Source organism: Zootoca vivipara, chromosome 5 (assembly GCF_963506605.1).
Source record: "Zootoca vivipara chromosome 5, rZooViv1.1, whole genome shotgun sequence".
Taxonomy (NCBI): Eukaryota; Metazoa; Chordata; class Lepidosauria; order Squamata; family Lacertidae; genus Zootoca; species Zootoca vivipara.
The window spans coordinates 36,256,591-36,277,745 of record NC_083280.1 but is presented as its reverse complement, the minus strand read 5'-3'; the positions used below and the strand labels follow the sequence as shown (position 1 = coordinate 36,277,745).

The window sequence follows — 21,155 nt, the reverse complement described above, 5'->3', positions numbered from 1 at the left end:
CAGGCTCTCATCAAACATGTACAGTTGAAAGGATACCCCAATGAACGTTTTGAACTCCTCACCAACTTTCCTCGAAGGAAACTTTCCCATCTGGACTATGACATCACATTACAGGAGGCTGGTCTTTGTCCTCAAGAGACTGTCTTCGTGCAGGAAAGGAATTAGTACTCCCAGCCTTGCCCACCCATGTTAGCTTTGCCTACAAAATTAACTCACCAGTGTGCAGTTGGCTCTCTGGGATTACAGAGCTGAAATCAGGCAGCAGTTTGCTGGCTTCTCTTTTCTCTCCCTCCTTTCATGCTACTCTTAGCAAATGAACCATGTGGAAACAACAGGATAGGTTTGCTTGGCTTTGATGCTGGAGGAAGGCATGTTTGCTATATCAAAATCAGAAGCACTGTCTGTATATATCAAGCATGCTGGGGGCATTGAACAGCCAGAATAAGGAAAGTTTCTCATTCCCCTCAGAAAAAAAACTATTTCTAATATATTTTATTTTTCAACCGGTCATATGACCAAATATTGTGGGTTTCTTTAGGAGGCCATTTCAGCATGTGCTAGCTGCATTGAAAAAGCTTTTTGTTCCCCCTGCCATGTGCAGGATTTGGTTTTCAGCATGCAACGACAAACAGGCTTGTTTTTTCTGGGGTACCAACATATGCTGAAAGCCAAATACTGCATGTGGTGGCAAGTGCACACAACTGACTCGCCACAGGTTGGCATGTACACAGGCTTTCAACACAGTTAGCACATGCCCAGATGCTTGTGTCAAAAGTCTTGTCCACATGTGGAGAAAAAAATGGAAACAGCTGAAGATCCATTGCCCATTGTAGCCCTTTGGGAATCAGCACAAGCACAGTTCCCAGAAAGTTGCAAAATGAACCACCTTAGAACATAGGTTTGAGGTTATTTGTATGTGTTCCTTTTGTTGCAGATGGGATGAGTTGCTTTAAAAGAAGGTGATGTAGTCATTAGGTCTAGTATAATCTAACCATTGTGCTCCTAACCCTCTGTGCTTGGTCTGTAGCTTCAGGACTTCTTCTTTCCTTGTCACAATTAAAATGGGGGGGAATGAGGGATTGATTCTCATCTTCCGTCAGGATTTTACCATCAGTGGAATATGGCAAGGTACTGACCATGAATGTAAAACTTATTAAAACCTCTTCTGTCATAACTCAAAAGCTGTTTTCATTAACTGTACCTTTCTGGAATTCTGTCAACACTGGGCTTCAGTGTATTTGTACAGGTATTCGGCTCTAATGAAAGCCTTTCTCTTGTGCTCTTCTGTTAATTTAAAAACGCTTAGTTAAATTAAGATGCTAACAACATAAAATAAGATAGTTTCAAGCAGTAATATTGGTGTTCTTGAAACTCAAGTTGTTCAGACAGCTACTTACCACTGTTTGTTGTAATTGTCCATTTAATTACGGTAGGTATGGTATGGCTTCCTCGGCTTGGTAAAACTTGCTGTAATTGAACCCCAGTTCAAAAGATTGTTATATTGTTGCCACACACTTGATAGAGCCACATGTATGTGGTCCCACAAAGATCATTCTTGCAGATTAAAAATGGTTATACTACATTGTACAGTGGAAAATATTAACCCCTTGCTTCTCTAAGGTGTTGGTGGATATTTGACAACAAAAGCCATAATTGACTGTAGGTTAAGAACCACACTGTTGGCAGTGTGTAAGTTGACAAATAAAGTACGTTAACGGAATCATACTTGAGTGCTGGTTAAGAAATCTAGCTTTTGACAAAGCCCTGAAACTTCTTTTAAAAAAAACACCAGTGCCAGCATACATTTGATTTGCATAGTTAATGATATTAGCGAATGATGAAAGGCAACATTACCTGTTAAAAACTAAAAGTGTAAAGTCAAATAATTGCCTGGTTAGTTACTAGTTTGTGAAGCTGAGACTCACACACTCACCCCATATATTTGTAAGGTGCTTCTTGCTCTGAGGAGAAGATGCTGATTGCACTCTACTGCTTTGGTTAGATTGCAAAGTGCAATTATGGAAAGAGAACTGAATCCATTGGTTGCTTACAAAGGGCTGCCTGCAGAATGAACAATTACTTTAGCTCTGAGGAATAGCAAGTGCCAGATACGTATTTTGAAGCATGATTTTTAACTGTCAGTGTGTTTTTAAGAGTCTCTGGGTGTCATACTCGTAATAGGTCCAATGAGTTGTATCTAATGTTAGAGTAGACCCATTGACATTAATAGATGTGACTAACTTAGGTTCATTAATTTCAATGAGTCTACTCTGAGTATGACTTGGTTGGATACAATTCTCCCAAGTTGTAATAGCATTACTTTCTCCTCACCCCCCTCCCGTCCCATAGTCCACACCAACTTATTTATTCCCCAACTAAACTTTTTAGGCATTGGTTAGTGCGAGCCTTTCACTTCTTAATGACCATAATTGTTGCATTCATTCTAAATACACCAAGAATAAGGAGCCTATGTGCATTTCCCACTGTCTCTTTTCACCAGCAGTGCACGTAGGTTGGCCCTTTCCTCAGAATATTTAATTTAAAGCTGGCTTGTATCCAGTGGTGGCTTTGCTTTAGCAAAAGTGCTTGTGGAAGATGGGGTACCTGGTTTTCACTGATGGCCCCTACCCTTCTAAGTCTCCCCAGATGCTGCTTATGGGGTTGGGGAAGCCTCTAGAACAGAATGGGGCCTGCAGTATGTAAAAGGATTGATGAAAACTGGGTAGCCAGACGAGCTAGAAGAAGCACTATCTGCTAAGCCATTGATTACAATCCACTGTTTTTAGATGGCTTTTACAAAATGCTTTGAAATGGGTTAGGTAAGTGTCCTTTGGTTTTAGTCATTGTTAGTCATTAAGATAGGCATCTTTTGGCAGTTTACTTCTTATGCAGCATCTTTCAAAGTAAACAAGTGACTTGCATGGTTTCTGAATGATCAATCCTACTGAATGGATTGCAAGATCTAGGGATCAGACAATTTGTGCAAACTCACTGCTTTTTCCACATATCAAGTTCTAAAGAGAGACTGAGAATGGGGCACGGGGGTGGAGAGATTGAGTTTCTGAGGCACCATTTAGGCAACTTATTGATGGTTTAAAATGCCTTTTCTAAGTACTAGGTATTTCAGATGAATTGGTTTTTAATCTTTCCTATGTTTTACTGTATCCTTAAAGCAGTTCAGAAGCTTAATAGGCATGTGATACAGAATTGTTCTAAGATATGCAATGTATTGGGGTGAGAAGGTCTTGACACCAGTGTTCCTGTAAAAAGTGCCTTGAGAGCAGAAAAGCAGCCTATAAATAAAAAGGCGTACCAATTTGAAACTTTAAACCATACTGTTCTTAATAGTGTGCTCTTACAGGCCTTGTATTTCAGCATGTACTTTTCAAGAAGATATTTGGACTCAAATTGTTTAACATGTGCTGTACATTTGAACCTAGTTTTTGATTACCTCCAGGTGCCTGCAGATTTATTCACAAGGTAATCCTCACTGTGTTAACCTGAATAGCTTTTCCAATGTTGCAATGTTAGCAAGACTGTGCTTTAGTTCATTTCAGGGCCCTAGGTTCGTATTCAGTTCCTTTGGTGGATTTGCTTTGCTATGGAAGCTTATGATGAAGAAGCAAAGGTCTATGTAGGAGGCTTTTGATACCCTTTTCTCTTCCCCCCCACCCCCACCCACTGCAACACAATCAAATCATTCCTGAAACCTGAATCTTAGAGAGATGTCTTTGATGCAACACAGGTAAGGAAGGATTATGAAGCTAGTTTTTAATGGCAAGCATAGCACCTGGAAATGTTCCAAAATGTATATAGATGTACTGTAATATAGATTAACTGTAATAACGCTATAGGAAATATACTGAAAGGCAAATTACAAAAAGAATTCTGAAATTAAAAATAGTATGACAGGTTATAGGGTGGGGGGTTTGAGGTGTTAAATTACAAACTATTTAAGATGGGAGCATATGGTTTGGATACTGTTATAATCAAAGTTATGGTACCCTTCAAGACATTTGGTTGACTTTTTAATGTTGGGTTGCAATCTTAAAACTTTATAGCTTAAGCTATGTAAAACTGATCTGCTACATTTTCAGTAGAAGCCGTTTCCTTTGTAATTATGAGAATTCTTGTAATTATGAGAATTCTAAGATGGGTGGGAAGAAGAGAAGATTTCAGCTTGCTGTGATGGGAAGGACCAAACTCAAGGCAACCTCTGATATACATATATATAAATATATGTGTATATATATACAATTGCTGCATTTTTATAAATATGTGTAAATGCCCTTCCTACTGTAATATTTTGATCCTGGAAATAAAGCAGACCTTTTCACTAATTCTTAGCCTGTTGATTTTTAGAAGGGAATAAGTTCTCCTGGGATACAAAAGAAAAAAATTGTGTTTTCTGTGAAGGCAAAATTTCAGAGACAAGGACCTAACTGTGTGTGTCTGCCTGCCGACTTTCTAGTAAATAAATATGTGATGTGATCATGTGACATAACTGTTTCCCCACGACTTGCAAGTGGCCGGCAGTGATTCTGAGCAGGGATGGGGAAAATAGTGAACATTACCAGGGGTTACAGTTTAAGTGGCAGCCACGCCTATAGTTAAACTCTTGGCTGTGAACTAAAATTTAAAAATAGTGGTGGTGAGTCCACATGAGCATTGTTTTTCAAAAGATGTCCTGTTTTTTGTGTTTTTTTAATTGGCTCCTAAAGGTGGGCGTATGCTATATCAAATAATTATTTCAATATGATTATTGCCTCTACCCCCATTTCTTTTAGGTATGACTTCTTTTATATCAAAGATTAATGCACTGTGCATTAGAAAGTGGAGGATTTATAGAAGCAACCATTCTGACAACAGATGTCCAATGTTCACATTTAGTTACTGTATGGGAAATTCATCCGGCAGACAAAACATATTGAGGAGTTAGTGATCTGACATGGAGCCCTTCCTGCCTCTGTTCCTTTTCCCCAGTCCCTTGCTCTTGTTAAGTTTTTTGATGATGTGAGAACAGTCTTAGATGTCTTGAGAACATTGGGAGGAGGTGCAGCCCCCCCCCCCAGCTGCCTCATCAGTTGTGGATGATAATGCTGGGTACCTTCTTTGATGTTGGACATTGTTTTGAGAAAGTGAGGCATTGGGAGGGGGTGGCTATAAAATCAGTTTGGGCAGAGTTTCTTTGAAGCTTGTGCACGGACTGATGGGCTACAGATCCATGCAAACTGAAGCTATCTGGGGGAGTCCTTTCACCGCTTCTTGAGGGCTTCCAAGTGGCAGATTGAAGTGCTTGCTTGGTATGTATACATTGCTTGCTGTTTTAGAATAAAATATTTAATCTCACCCATTTGTGTGTTTTGTATTGCTTCTGTATCTCATTTTAAAAGAACCACCTTGCCTTTGGGAAGACAGGTAAAGGTAAAGGGACCCCTGACCATTAGGTCCACTCGCGGACAACTCTGGGGTTGCGGCGTTCATCTCGCTTTATTGGCCGAGGGAGCCGGCGTACAGCTTCCAGGTCATGTGGCCAGCATGACTAAGCCGCTTCTGGCGAACTAGAGCAGCGTATGGAAACGCCGTTTACCTTCCCACCAGAGCAGTACCTATTTATCTACTTGCACTTCGTGCTTTCGAACTGCTAGGTTGGCAGGAGCAGGGACCGAGCAACGGGAGCTCACCCCATCACGGGGATTCGAACTGCCGACCTCCTGATTGGCAAGTCCTAGGCTCTGTGGTTTAACCCACAGCACCACCCGCATCCTTGGCAAGACAGTTACCTAGGTTAAAAGGTGTGTGCAAAAATTATAGACATGTATAGTGGGGTTGAGAGGAAGGAGACACCGCTCAGTGCTGCTGTTAGAAGCTGGCAGAGCCTCCCCTGCCTGTTCTCAGCTCCCTTAGACTGAGTCAAATCATTAGTCCTAGCTTGGTATTGCCTATATTGTTGGGCAATGACTATCAATGATTTATAGACAAGGGTCATTTCTAATCCTGCTTGGAACCTTATGCATGCAAAACATGCTTGGCCATTAACCTGTGGACATATGTACCATTTGTTAAGGAACGAAGGGTTGTCATCAACTATTGTTTCCACAGAGTAGACCCATTTCAATTAATGATCATCATCAACTTAGGTTCATTAATTTCATTGTGTCTACTCTGAAGAAGCACTAGTTGAAAACAACCCTAAATGTTTAAAAGACATGCTATAAAACATTTGCCTCATTTAACAGATGGGGAACCTGAGATTGTGACTAATTGTAAAACATCTGGAAATCTGCAGATATTGTGTAATAAGGGTCAAAATTGTACCTATATTAAAGAGGAGCAAATGTTTCCTCTTCAATGTGCCATGTGTGTGTGAGAATGTTATATTTTACAAAGCAATAGAGTGCAGAAGTGGAGACTGGGGCGACTCACTTCCTCAGTCATCGTGGTTCAAAGAGTTAAAGTTGCCTGACCGTATTTTCCACAGTCATGTAAACCTGTACATTTGCTAACAAGATTGCAAGAGTCACACTGGGAAAGAACATGAAAACTGCAAGTTATGCTGATATAAGGGAGGCATGATTGTGGCTGTTGGATGGACAATTCTTACCCAACTTGCAAGATTTATTTTTTAAAGCTGACAAATTTGGAGTGGGAGGAGAACTAGGACACACCCACTCTCTTTAGGCAGCAGTTCAGTTGCTCAATAGTAATTATTACGTGTGATGCAAGGTGTACTGCTAATATAGGAGTGCTTAAATTAACAAATGGAGAAAAAAATTGAAAGATAAGGATGGCCAAACTACTTCAGGGGAGTGGAAGGCAGTACTCATCTTCTCTAGACTATATCACTATCACAAATACATCCAGGTAATATCAGCCCAGCAAACATACAGAACATCATGCACTAATTCCACTCCCACCCACCCATGGCAATTTGAAATCCCCACCTATTGTTTATTTAAGCATTTCTCACTGTAGTGACTCTTCCACTGTTGGAATCGATGCCCTGTCCTTTTTTCAAAAAAAGGATTTTCCCTGAGCAAGGCTCTTTCCCTTACTAGACCCCAACTCCAATTAACCCCAGCCAATACAGTTACTGGTCAGGAATGATGGGAGTTGGAGCCCAGCAACATTTAGAGGACTATACATGTGCCTTTAATGGTCTAGAAAGACCCAAAGGAAGGTCTGCAGTGCATACATGCCCTCTGTGGATGCTGTGGCAATTTTTGTAGAGAAGTGCAAGTCCAGGATAAAGCATGAGAATGAAACTGGTCATGGACAAGCCTCCATCTCCGGCAGCATGATGTGTGGTTGGTTCCTCCTTAGTCTGGAGTATTGGCGTTAATAAGGAGGGGCTCCTGGACCAACATATGACAATGTGCTGCAATCAACCAGCTGTCAAAAGGACTGAGCTTGGCTCTTTGAAGGTATCTGAATTTTCCCCCTGAAGCTTGAGAATCCTCACAACAGCCGGGAAAGGAAGGGGGAGGACAAGGTGCTTTGTGCTTTCATACAGTTTTCAAATGGTCTTTTTTCTTCTTGTCCTCCCCTGTAAAATGAAAGAGATGTCTGCAGCCACAGCTATGTTATTCTGTCTGTTACCATGGAAATGAGAGGGTGGGAGTCTTGATTTATGCTCAACAAGGAATTTAACAAGGTTTTATTATGCCCTCCCCCCTTGACCTAGGTTGAATGGACTTTATTTAAAATCATCTTTGGATTGGACCAGGAGTGTGAAGGAGCAATGCAGAGCAAGATGAATGAGCGGCTGCCGAATAGAGGCCGAATTTGAGAAAAGATTTTGTTTTTAACTGTGTGCTGAGGAAGAACTGCAGAGTGGAATTTTAATGGCAGAAACTGGACATGTACTCTGTGAGTTATTTATGGCTGCAGCTCGTACGCTAGTCGGTAAACAGCGGAAGGAATGGAATGTGACTTTGTCCCATTCAGATAAACACTGCAAAGAACTGAACAAGGGAAGATCGTAATTAATTCTCCCAGCACACCAGGTCTGAAACAACAACGTATATGAATGACTACACACGTGAAATAGATTTTATATTTATAAGAGGTAAGAGAGGCACTGTTTGTAAGGCATAGCTGCCAAGTCTCTCATTTTTCGCAGGAAACCCCCGTATTTTAAACCGTTTCCTGCTGGCAGCCCGGATTGGAAAAAATCCCGTAAATCCCCCGGATTTCCTACCAGCCAGGGAGGCTCCATTTTGGGTCCTGGCGCCGCCCGATTTCTGGTGCCCAGACATGGGTAGCGCGGCACCGGAAGTCGCTTCTACGCATGTTCGGACATGCGAAGAAGCGACTTCTGGTGCCGCTCCGCCCATACCTGGGCACCAAAAATTGGGCAGAGCTGCACCGGAAGTTGCTTCTATGCATGCGTAGAAGTGACTTCCGTTGCCACGCCGCTGCTGATCCCGCATTTTTCAGTGGGAGACTTGGCAGCTATGTTGTAAGGAGGAAAAAAATGTGGTCAGCTGCAAGAATGGACTAAAGACAAGTGAAGGATCAATTGGACATTAAATAAGAGATGATGTGGCTATGGGAGGAAATGATCGACACATGTTTGCAACAGGAGCAGGAAACCTGATTTTAAGAAATTGTATTAAAGTGATTTGTAATAATTTGGAAAACTAATTTTAAAAAAGAGAGAGAATGAAAGTAGTCGTTGTTCTAAGTATGCACCATCATAGTTATTTTCAGGGCTTTTTTTCAGCTGGAACTTGACGGTTCTGGCACCTCTCAGGTGGGCACCATTGCCATTCTAAGAGAATGAGGGAGGTGTTCATGGGCACCTCTTTTTCAAGAGAAAATAGCACTGGTTATTTTATGCCCTTTTTGGTGTGTGTGTGTGTGTGCAGGTTTGCTTTGCTAAAATCTTGCTTTGGCAACTGGCATTAATGGTCAAAAACATTTTGCTGCCTGAAGTGGAACAGGCTGGTTCTCCCACTAGGTAGAGTGAGGCAAGCCGATTTCACATATGGCTTTGCAAATTATTGGTTAATTTATTACGGTTACCATTTTTGTGTGTCAGAGGAGAACAGAGGCTTTTTGGTTTTTCTGCCTCACTTCCCCACAAAATGTGGCCAGCCTTGGGTACTATACACACTGACCTATGGGGGGGGCAACATATGCTGCTCTGTCTCAGGCCGCAAAATATCTTGGGGTACAAATATTGCCCCACGCCATCCACACCCTGCTAGGCCATCACTTTAAAATTCTTGCTATAGCATTCAGGCACTCAATCTGCAATAATAATTTATGAATGCAATAATAAATAAATAGCACTCTGAGCTCTTCCGCAATTGACAGCTGTCACGGTGGTTTTATAAGTGGCACCAGGCCAGCTACTGTTGATGATACATCAGCATGTGGTAGTTCGCTTGTTAGCACTGGTGTGAACTCTGTAGGAGTTCGAACACTATATGAAGTGCCTGGAATGTGAAAGTGGAAAACACCACAACAGACTTGCTCTCAAAACAGCTGATCCAAACAGAGAGTTGTGTGGCTGACGTGACGTAGCTGGAACACAAGAGTGAGTTGCAACATTTCCCCAGTAATGCCAAAAACAAACCTTCCTCTTCCTCCACCCCCTGAAAATCGCAATGTGATTTATACACTTCAGCTGTTTCAGTGTGGTGAGTTGTGTGTGTGCGTGTGTGTGCACTGTAAAGGTAAAGGTACCCCTGACTGTTAGCGGACGACTCTGGGGTTGCGGCGCTCATCTCACTCTATAGGCCGAGGGAGCCGACGTTTGTCCACAGACAGCTTCTGGGTCATGTGGCCAGCATAACTAAGCCACTTCTGGTGAACCAGAGCAGCGCACAGAAATGTCATTTACCTTCCCGCCGGAGCGGTACCTATTTATCTATTTGCACTTTTGACGTGCTTTCGAACTGCTAGGTTGGCAGGAGCTGGGACCGAGCAACGGGAGCTCACCCCGTCGTGGGGATTCGAACCGCCGACCTTCTGATTGGCAAGCCCTAGGCTCAGTGGTTTAGACCACAGCGCCACCTGTGTGTGTGTGTGTGTGTGTGTGTGTGTGTGTGTGTGTGTGTGTGTGTGTGCTGTATATAACTATAAAGGGAATTTTGTTGTTCTTGGTGGAACCACCTGACTTTTGTAAGTCAGTCGAGAATGGTTGACCCATATAATGATACATTAATCTGGAGCTGAAATATGGAGCACTAAAAATGGTAAGGGTAAAGGACCACTGGATTAATGTATCATTATATGGGTCAACCATTCTCGACTGAAAGCACGTCAAAAGTGCAAATAGATAAATAGGTACTGCTCCTTCTTTGGAGGTCTTTAAGCAGAGGCTTGACAGCCATCTGTCAAGAATGCTTTGATGGTGTTTCCTGCTTGACAGGGGGTTGGACTGGATGGCCCTTGTGGTCTCTTCCAACTCTATGATTCTATGAGGTCCAGGCTGCCCAGACTACAAGACCGCCCCCTCTCAGCCTCACTGATGTAGTCCAAAGGAAAACAGAGCAATACTTTTGGCACCAGCTTGGTTGCAGGAGCTGCCAGAAGGAGGTGTGCAATGCACCATCCAACTGTCTAGGGACTCCACTCTGGATTTGTATAGGGTTTACTCCTTAGCCTTTTCTTCTCCAAATATGTCTCTCAAAGCAAGAGGTACAGGGGTTTTTTATACAGATTTTATATATGTGTTTGTGCAGGTTTCCTTTCTATAACATATGTGCATTCTTGTTAATTGCAGTGTGAAGAAAGGCAGCTTTGGCTGGGGCATTAGTGGCAATTTCACCTACCAGACAGGTACTCAGCTCCTATTGGGCACCTCCTATGTCATGTGACCCACTGATAGCCCATCCCTGGTGGTCAAGGATGTGGCAATCACTGTTGTTGGTTTTTTTAACATGATTGGACTCACCTCCCAGTGCAAATCTGCATCTCTTGGTGGCGGTAGGCAAAATAAGCTGGCATTTTCATGCTGCTGATGTCGCGCAGACTGTATTGTGCATGAAGCATGCACAATAAACAACCACCTGGAGAGACCTTTTTATTCTTTTTGTTGCAACAGACAGAGCAGCACCACGATCCCTCTAGCATTGTTTTGTTTGAGCATGTTGCAAGCTTGCTTCATGTACAACTGCCGCCCTTAAGCCTACTTCCTCACAGAAACAGTTTTCTTCTAATCACTCATTTGTCATTTCCCTCTATGGGCAATTTTTTCCTTTAGAATGGTACGGAGCTGTTGGACTTGCCCATCATGGGAAGATGGGTCATGTGACTGGTGTGATTAAAAAAAACTAGTTAGATCCAGGTCTGACCATCTAGGGAGAAAATAACTTGGGGCCTGCCCAGGTTTCAGTTGCCAGAAGATTATAAATAGTTGCCAGCTGTTGTTGCCTTTTCCAGAGAAATTTCTCTTGTGTGGATTATTGCAACAACGGCACCAACCTTTGGAGCTGAGCGCAAGCTTGATACCACCAGTTCCTTGGATCTGCATCAGTGCTTTCTGTTTCTCAAAGGTAAGTGAAAGACCTGGGAAGAATTAATTCTGTGAGGACAAGCTGATTGTGGGTTTGCTGGGGTGGCAAAGAGCTGAGGAACCTGAAACTGGAATTCACTTTTCATTTCCCAGCTGAGATGGATTCAGGACATTTCTAGACTATAAACTGAAACAGGTGTTGCTTCTTCTTGGCTGTACTGTATCAGTACTCCTCATGCATTCCTCATGTTTCTGCAGTGCCCGCACAATGTTGTCATCATCAAATGGCAACCCATATTCCCTCCTCCCTGCCTCCATTTAATCAAGGCTTACCATTTCTAGGGGAAATCCAGTTATTAAAAAACAAAAAATTCTGATGTCTTCTACCCTTTTGTGATATCTCAGTGACCCATTTACAATAGTATGTGGCTATCCAGATGGAAGCACAGTACAGGTATTGTTAGATGGTGGTGGTGGTGATGGTTATCATCATTTCATTCCAACCATTTACAGTGGTACCTTTGGTTAAGAACTTAATTCGTTCCGGAGGTCTGTTCTTAACCTCAAACTGTTCTTAACCTGAGACACCACTTTAGCTAATGGGGCCTCCCGCTGCTGCCGCCGGAGCACAATTTCTGTTCTCATCCTGAGGTAAAGTTCTTAACCCGAGGTACTATTTCTGGGTTAGCGGAGTCTGTAACCTGAAGCGTTTGTAACCCGAGGTACCACTGTATATACAACTTTTAGAGTTGCCGTATTTTAGGGAGCAAAAAAGAGAACACATTTGCTGACTTCTGCTTTTAACTATGGATCGCTATGATGACTTTCATGAAATGAGGACCTGTCCAGAATAAAGAGGACAAATGGCAACCCATAGTCTCTAACTAGTGTGCAAGAAGGCAACAGAACGGAGACAAAATTATCTTTTTCTCTAATCTTTTTGTAAACCGCATTGAGGTTTCTTGCAATCAAGCGGTTTATAAATTTTATGAAATAAACAAGTATAACTAGATAAAATTAACTATAAACTTGGTATGTATGTTGGGGCGGGGGGGGGGTTGTTTACTTGAAATGCCAGCTGAAATAAAGAGGTCTTCTTCACCAGGTGCTGGCATGTGTGGGTATGTGAGAGTCCTGTATAATCTCCGACTGTAACTGTTTGAATTCACTAAGTTGTATACATCCTTCTGGAATTTCTTTGGGAGTAAGGAATACCGATATGTGTTTTTTTAAAAAACCATATAGCCATAAGTCTCCAGAGGGAAAGGGCCATGTTGAATTACATGGGTGTGGTAAGGGGTGTTTTGTACAGGATATCATGCTTTGTGGAATTTCCATAGGTTTTTGGAGTTATTGCCTAAAGAGACAGCAGTTATATGGGATTTGGGTAGGGGAGCATCTTTTCCCAAACAGACTCAGACTCAGCTACCAATTTTGTGACCTAAGGAGAAGCTGTGTATTGGGAAAATAGGACAAGGCAATGAAAACCATCCACCTGGGGGAGAGAATAACAACAAGGAATGGGGAAGGGGGGGCTCTGGGTGTCCTTTCTATTGTGCATTCATGATTATTTGTGCTCTTGACTTGCAGGTACCAGGGTGGTTATATGCACTCCTGCATCCAATGCTATTTGTGCCTGTAAAAGTTTGAGGATGGCCATGCTGCTTCATTAACAATTGCTGTGTGAAATCCTATGGTTTTTTTGTACCTCAGATGTTCTGATAGTTACTATTATTTTGCCTTTGTTGTGCTATAGCACTAGGGTACGCGAGTGGCGCTGTGGGTTAAACCACAGAGCCTAGGGCTTGCCGATCAGAAGGTCGGCGGTTCAAATCCCCGTGATGGGGTGAGCTCCCGTTGCTTGGTCCCAGCTCCTGCCAACCTAGCAGTTCGAAAGCACATCAAAGTGCAAGTAGATAAATAGGAACCGCTACAGCGGGAAGGTAAACAATGTTTCCGTGTGCTGCTCTGGTTCGCCAGAAGCGGCTTAGTCATGCTAGCCACATGACCTGGAAGCTATACGCCTCGGCCAATAACGCGAGATGAGCGCCACAACCCCAGAGTCAGTCACGACTGGACCTAATGGTCAGGGGTCCCTTTACCTTTACCTTTGCCCTGGCAATGTTCCAAATTAAATGCATTTCTTTGTGAGGCACCCACTCTCACAAACTTTCCGTCAATGCTGTATAGCAGCGTTCCTGTCGGGGTGTTGGAAGGAGCTATGGTATAGCACAGGAATCACAGCCTGAGCATAAAAACCTTAGCAGTGTCAAAATTAAATGTTGTGATATGGTTGCATGGCATTGTAGCACAAATAACATGAAAAGGTGTGGGGAGAGAAGCTTGCACTCTTGTGTCTCTCCCACATACTGCTTATAGATGACATATGCTGGCATTCCTGTGGTCCCGCCTCCCCACGCCCCCCCCCCCAAACAAGCATGGTTTAACACACCAGTCACAACCCAAACATAAAAAAAATTAAAGTGTGCAAATGGAAGTTGGGTGGCCTGGCATTGCAGTTTGACTTACTGATGCGGGGAAGGGAAGCGGGGATAGCAGGAGCATGGACGATGGAATGAGCAAAGTTAAAGTTTGGATGCAATTATCAGAGAATCATAGAACTGTACAGTTGGACACCATCTAATCCAAACCCCAGGAATATGTGGCTGCTCCATACAGGGATCAAACCTGGGACCTTGGTGTTATCAGCACCATGCTCTAACCAACTGAGTTGCAGAAGCACTGGGGAAACATCACCGAACAACCGATAAAGTAGAGTGATGACTAGATGGTCCAGTATAAATCCATTTAAAATGTGCCATTCATGTGTCAACGACATGTTGCTGCATGCCCAGGTAATGGAAAAGACAGTCAGGAGAGGCTCAGGGTCTCTTGGGTAGGCAACTAACATTGCAGAGACACTGTCTGCACCTTGTTGTCATCAGCCTGGCTGTCCAAAGCACATCTAGCCTTAAAATAAATGGGTGGGGCCTGCTAGAAAACATTGTGGTGTGAAATGTTCTTGCTGAGGATACTCCACTCCATTCCATCCCCCTGCCCTATCTCCCCAACTACCAGTTAGCATTCAATGCCATGACCACTCAGTATACTCTGCTCATTGAGCTGTTTTGAAGAGTCTCCACCCCTACCCCACGCATAGGCTCTTAAAGGTATTTTTAGACATCTGCAAACCTCCCTCTTGTGCAAGGGCAGTGCCATTTTTGACTGCTTAAGCAATGTCACTTAAACCCCTGCAAGTAGAGGAAATGCTGCTTTCACATTAGGAAATTTGCAAACCATCCCATTTAACTCTCCCTCCCTCTGCCCTGTTGACGAGGGGTGGGTGGCATGGCAAAATACCTTATGGACACATTCTTGGTCTGCTTTTAACAAGTTTTCAGTGTGCAGTTATCAATATTCTGTAAGTCTTGTGTCTCTGGCTAATCTGTACCTGGCCCTTTAACAGCCAGTGCAGACCATTGGGGCTGGGGCAGTCTGGCAAAGGACAAGATGGCATACCACACTCCATGTGCAAACTGGCAATGACAGGGCCGTCTTAAGGTCATCAGGCGCCCTGGTGCAGGGAACCCTCGGGTGCCCCCCGCTCATAAAAAAAGGGAAAAACTCTTACCTGGCGTGCTGGGCGGCGGGAGCCTCACGGCGGCCCCCGCACCTCACAGCAGGGGCGCGCTGTGCCGGAGGCCGCCTGCCTGTCCGATGCCACCGGAGCAGGGTCCCTGGGCAGGCCGGGCCACGCCGGGTTCCTTCCCGCCAACAGGGCACTGCGTTTCATTGGTAGAGGTGCTGCCATGTGGCGTCACCTCTACCAATGAAACGCAGCGCCGGGGTGAGGGATTACCCTGGCGCTGCAGAGTGGAACAGGGTCCTAGTGCCCCTGTTCCGCTCGCTTCCCTCCCTGCTCTCGCGGCACGGCTGGTGGAGGGAAAAGGGAGGCCGCCGCGAAGCTGCCCCGCTTGCTGGGGCACCCCTCAGCACCCCTCAGCGCCCCCTGATCTCCCAGGCGCCGTGGTGCATTGCGCCACTAGAGTCAATGGGCAAGCCGGGCCTGGGCAATGACATTTATTTCAACAGTGTCCAGTCCTTCACTGGTTTGAGGGGAAACACACTGATCAGCAATATTTCTCAAGAAACTACAGGACACATGTGGATTGTGGATCACATGTACTCAAACAAAGTGCACTAAAGCCAGAGAAAACAGAAATGCTCACACAGCCCTTGACTCTTCTCTTCATCTTTGCAGGGATCTCTGCTGACAATGTGCGTGGGGACGTGTGCTAGGATCCTGGGGCCATGCCTCTTGACCCTGGGCCTGCTTTCCATTCTTGCCAACCTTCTCTTGCTCTTTCCCAGTTGGGAATGGCGTTATCTACGGATGGGCCACATCACAAAGAAAGCTATGCTGATGCCAGGAGTGTGGGGAGGAGGCTTATTGGTAAGTGGATATTTTTCCTGTCAAGAACCTGCGTAGGAAACTGTAAGGCCTGCTTTTTTTGTCTTCTGTTGCTGTTGTTTTTTAAATAACCAAACAAGGTTTTGTCATTGGAGGTGGGCAGGGTACACCCAGAGCAAGGATATACCGGTACTTAGTTTTGCAAATTAAGGATTTTCCTCAAGTCTACTGATACCTCCCTTTTGTGCATGGTGGGTGCTGTTTTGACTCCAAAAGCAATGGCGCTTACACCTGAACATCGGAAATAGAGGGAATCTCAGTACAAAGCCTGGAAATCCCATTCATGATACGCTCAGGACAATTTGTCCAATCCAACCAGGGTTGTATCCAATGTAGTGCTACCACCAGTGCAATGATGTACACTTGTGTAATGGAGCATCCCTCTCCCCCTTATCCCCATGGGACCCCTAAATCTGTTCTAGGGGTTCCACCAACCCTCTGGAGCAGATTTGGAGGACACAGGGCACACATTGTGGAGAGAGAGAGATGTTCCACAGCCATACATCCTTTTGTTGGTAGGACAAGTTAATTGGATTCTTCCCCAGATTTCTGAAAATTATCAAAAAGGATGGCTGAGCTATAATGTTTAACCCAGGCATCCCCAAACTTCGGCCCTCCAGATGTTTTGGACTACAGTTCCCATCTTCCCCGACCACTGGTCCTGTTAGCTAGGGATCATGGGAGTTGTAGGCCAAAACATCTGGAGGGCCGCAGTTTGGGGGTGCCTGGCATGTGCATTGAAAGGGTGCTGTGCATGCGTCTTCTGTGTGACATGCTACTCCATGTTTGCTTTGCATGTGAGAGAGAGAGAGAGAGAGAGAGAGAGAGAGAGAGAGAGAGAGAGAAGCTGCTATGAGTGTGGTTTCATTTGATTTGCAGTCTCTGGTTGGCTTGTTTCTTCTAGTGATCTGCTGCACATGTTATATATATGCGTGTCTCTGTGTGTGTATCTGCTATGTTCTGCAGCGAGCTACATTCCAGGGTTCCCGCAAGCCCCTCTAACCTGCTTTGCTTGGCTTAGTATGAATGAGCAAACACACAGATTCCCAGGCTGAAGATCGCAACTACAGGACTCTACCTGTGGCCGTGCTGCTGCTGGGCTACCCAGAGCTAGCGAAATTTGTTAACTGAATCCCACCCCAATAAGTTTCACTTTGTGTATTGGCTCAAGAAGTGCAAATGAGGTAGTTTCTCATTAAGATTCAAACAAAATCAAATTGATTCCCCCTGCTTAGCAGAGAAGGGTGTTCATTCTGAATCACTTCTCTCTTCCACAGGTCTTCCCAGCCGCAGTTCAGATCACAGTTATTGGATTCAGGGGAAAGAACGCCCCATGCACTTGCGGAACTTGCCAAAAGGTATGAGGGTGGTAGCTCATTTGTTCCTCTTATGAAAGGCCCCCGACGTTCATGGCAGGGCTTAACAGTCAGATTCTTGACAAAGGTCCAGTTTGATACTGTACACAGTTCAGCATTTTCATAGTTCTCAGAGTGGTTTCACAATCAATGCCTCTTCCCAGGGAACCCTGAAAACTGTGGCTCAGTTAGGGGAATGGGGGGTCTCCTAAAGACTCTCAGTGCCCTTAGCAGACTACAAGGATTATTATTATTATTTATTATTTTTTTATTTATACCCCACCCATCTGGCTGGGTTTCCCCCGCCACTCTGGGCGGCTTCCAACAATAACCAAAATACATTAAAATATCACAGATTAAAAACTTCCCTAAACATTATTTGGGAACAGTGCTTTTTCCTGCGGGGGGGGGGGGACACACAGGGGTACGCATACCCCTAAACATTTTGTGAATCATTGAGAGGCAGTATTTCAAAATGAGTAGGAAAATGAGAGTACCCCTAAACATTTTTTAAAAAGAAAAAAAGCACTGTTTGGGAGACTGTTAAAGGAATATTGCAGTGCTTTGAGAGTATGGTCCTGATATGACTTAAGACCAAGGAGAAGGAAGTTGACAAGCAGTGCCAGACCTAGACTGGTTGTCAACATGAAGGCAGGCAGATGGGGCTGGATGAAAGAGGTGAATGGTGCAGTACCCCATTTGTCCTAATGGACCAGACTCTACACTTTTCAACCTGACTCCACTAGTCACTAGTCATGGTCAAGGACCTTGGCACGCCCCACCCTAATCCAAACTTGGAGGGTGCATTCCCCCATCCAGGAGTCTTGCAGCCTGTTGCTGGAGCAGGGAAAAAAACCCTGGTGCCTGTAGTGTAGCAGTCAGAAGTTATTGAGGTTCAGTAGTGTAGTTAAAGGGGTCTTGCGTAACTGGAATTAGGCCACTTCCTGACTGTCAATACCTTTGGGTGGGATTCGGTCAATGTACCAGCAAATTCAGCTTGCACAATTATCAATGACTGGGAGGTCTTGAGCAATAATCACACTTCCTCAAAACATCAAACTTTTCATGATAAGGAAAGTGACAGGAAACTGCACTGGAACACAAAACGGAGTAAGCGCTCATTAAATAGCCGCCATCATCTCATCTCCTTGCAAACAAGTCAGGATCAATGCTCTGTTATCAGATCATCTGGAAGTGCCCTTAATTTCTATGCCTCTTTTGCCCACAGATGTTTCTCTCCATTGTATTATCAGGACTGGCCTTGCTGGGATCAGCTGCTTGCTTTGTTTTGTCTGGTGTGGGCTTGACAGAGGGACCTCTCTGCTTTTATAGCTGCACCACCCACAATGGGACGCAGATGACTCAGTGGGATTATCCATTCCTTCAAACACACAGTCAGTCCTCGAACATCAGGTAAAGAAACCTGGAGGTCATGGGTCATTTTATGGAAGAGCAATGCCTATTAACCTGCGCCGAGAGCTGCTTTTGCTTAGTGGTGAAAACTGAGACCCATTCTCCATTGAGTTCAGAGTCATGGCCAAAAAAATGAGCTGCAAACAATGACTTGATGATAGGCCCTCCAGAGAGATGGGGTTTTTGCCAGGTCTATTCTGCAGCATCTAATTGATGCAGTATAGGATTGAATGGATGGTGCACTGCCCAAACATCATTCCACTTTATTAGTTCTTCTGTAATGCTTCCTGAGTGATACTACAGTATTGCTGTCCAATGCCCCCCTCTTATGCTATAGTGCAGGCATCCCCAAACTACGGCCCTCCAGATGTTTTGGCCTACAACTCCCATGATCCCTAGCTAACAGGACCAGTGGTTGGGGAAGATGGGAATTGTAGTCCAAAACATCTGGAGGGCCGAAGTTTGGGGGTGCCTGATCTAAACTGAGAATATTGCTAAATATCAGGGACTGAACCGGAAGTAGCAGGCCAGAAGTCGTGCTGCAGCCATTTTGGAACTGGGCAAAGCAGCATCAAAAGTCGCTTCTGAGCATGCTCTGCCCAGTTCCAAAATGGCCGCCGCGCCAGAATAAACTGGGAACAGCTAGAAAAACGGGGGTTTCCCGGGGAATACGGGAGACTTGGCAGCTATGCAGTTGTGGTATGAAAAGTTGCAGAATTTAAGCACGAAGCTACAGTATGTTTGCCCTGAAGCTTTTGCAGGAACAAACAGTATTGAAAGTGAGATCACATATAACTGTCCCAGTCCCATCATGGGCACAAATAATCGTGAATGCACAATAAAAAGGATGTCTGAAAGGGCATATGTCTTTCTGTATATTGTTGTTCCTGAAGACAGAACAATTATATTGACTGTGTCATTGTTTCCAAACAAGTTCTCTGTTACTGACTCTCCCATTAGACGTGGCTCATGTAGTTCAGGAGACCGTATTTGCATTGCTGAATTAAATTGTGAGGCTAGCTTGAGCTATTTCCCAGGGAAATATTACCTGTCCTGTGCATCAAAACACACAGAGAGAAACTGGACTGGGGGCACTGGCAATCACAAGAAGCACCAAAGAATATGTAGGGATAAATGTTGCTGGGAGAGGGAAAGTGAAGGAGTCTTAGCATGCATGGATCACTGTTGAGGAACTCTATCGTAGTGGAAGGTCAGTAGAACTGGGATGTCAACAAAGCAGCGGCACTTGCAAGTGCAAGGAATCCTAAGGCAGAGAGATCTTCTGTCCAGGTGAATTACTATTACTGCTACTAACTTCTACAACAGGCATCCTCAAACTTCGGCCCTCCAGATGTTTTGGACTACAATTCCCATCTTCCCCGACCACTGGTCCTGTTAGCTAGGGATCATAGGAGTTGTAGGCCAAAACATATGGAGGGCTGCAGTTTGGGGATGCCTGTTCTACAATGATGATGTTGGAAGGGCAACCACATGGATCTTGAGACAATGCAACCAGCGAAGACAAGATTTAATATTATATTGTAAGTGTAAAACCATTCAAGGAAAAATGGTGCACAGGATAGCATACTCAGTAACCCAGTAAATCCGGAAATCTTTACCTAATCTTTCTCTAATATTCTGTTGGAAGCCTCCCAGAGTGGCTGGGGCAACCCAGTCAGAGGAATAGGGTATGAGTAATAAATTATTATTATTTTAAAATGTACAAAAAATAACATCTCCTGATTGAACAGCTTTCCCTTATCCTTCGTTTATAATGTCTCTTCACTTGCAACTTTCTCATTCAAAATCTGTTCCTTTAAGGACTCAAAATTATTTGTATGATCCTCCCCTTTGGAACAAAGTGTGCATCGAGCCACATAATATTGTGAGCTGGAATGTCTATTTCTTCTCGGCTCTCTTAATCATCAGCACAGTGGAAATGGTCCTTGCTGTTCTCCAGATCATCAATGGCTTTTTTGGATGTTTCTGTGGCTTATGTGAAAAGAAATAGGTAACAGGAATTCACTAAAATTTTGTGACTTTGTTGTTGTTGTTGTTGTTGTTGGCTGTGAATGGTCCCTCTGCCTGCATCCACACACCAACAGGGGAAGTTAGAAGCAAATGATGGTTGCTAACATTTCTTCTACCCTTGTCAACGCAGATACCTAATAAGAAGGGTAGCGGTTGGTCAGAGTAGTTACCTTTGTGATAGTGGGAAGGGGAATAACATAATATGAATGCTGGCTGACCAATAGGGAAAGCTTCCATATTACCACATTACCAAAAAGACAGCAATAAAAGTCAGACATGCAACAAAGATACAGATCACCGGGCTCTTATTGCAGCAGCTAGAAATATTAAAAGGAATAGAGCAGGGTTGTGGTGGTGGTTTCAGCAGTAGGTAGAGACCAAATAGCTTTGTGGATGCTTGGAAAGGTGCTGTGTGTGT

General features: G+C 44.1%; 2 protein-coding genes across 4 annotated transcripts in view; both read left to right on the top strand.

Annotated features, from left to right (window-relative positions):
• The window catches only part of UBXN7 (UBX domain protein 7), a 34,060-nt gene extending 25,842 nt beyond the window's left edge, over positions 1-8,218 (top strand). For 2 of the 3 annotated variants that reach the window (XM_035133331.2, XM_060274581.1), the window contains one exon: positions 4-8,218. In XM_035133331.2, coding sequence (XP_034989222.1) covers positions 4-165 — 162 coding nt within the window. In that variant the 3' untranslated portion in view covers positions 166-8,218. The remainder of the gene's footprint in view (positions 1-3) is intronic. The other variant, XM_035133330.2, reaches the window with a different exon arrangement.
• Positions 8,219-11,190: 2,972 nt separating this feature from the next.
• On the top strand, positions 11,191-20,752 carry TM4SF19 (transmembrane 4 L six family member 19). Its single transcript, XM_035134012.2, has 5 exons — positions 11,191-11,507; positions 15,729-15,920; positions 17,216-17,296; positions 18,522-18,706; positions 20,528-20,752. The coding sequence occupies exons 2-5, from the start codon at positions 15,744-15,746 to the stop codon at positions 20,715-20,717; spliced, it is 633 nt and encodes a 210-aa protein (XP_034989903.2). The 5' UTR covers positions 11,191-11,507; positions 15,729-15,743; the 3' UTR covers positions 20,718-20,752.
• The last annotated feature ends 403 nt before the right edge of the window (positions 20,753-21,155 follow it).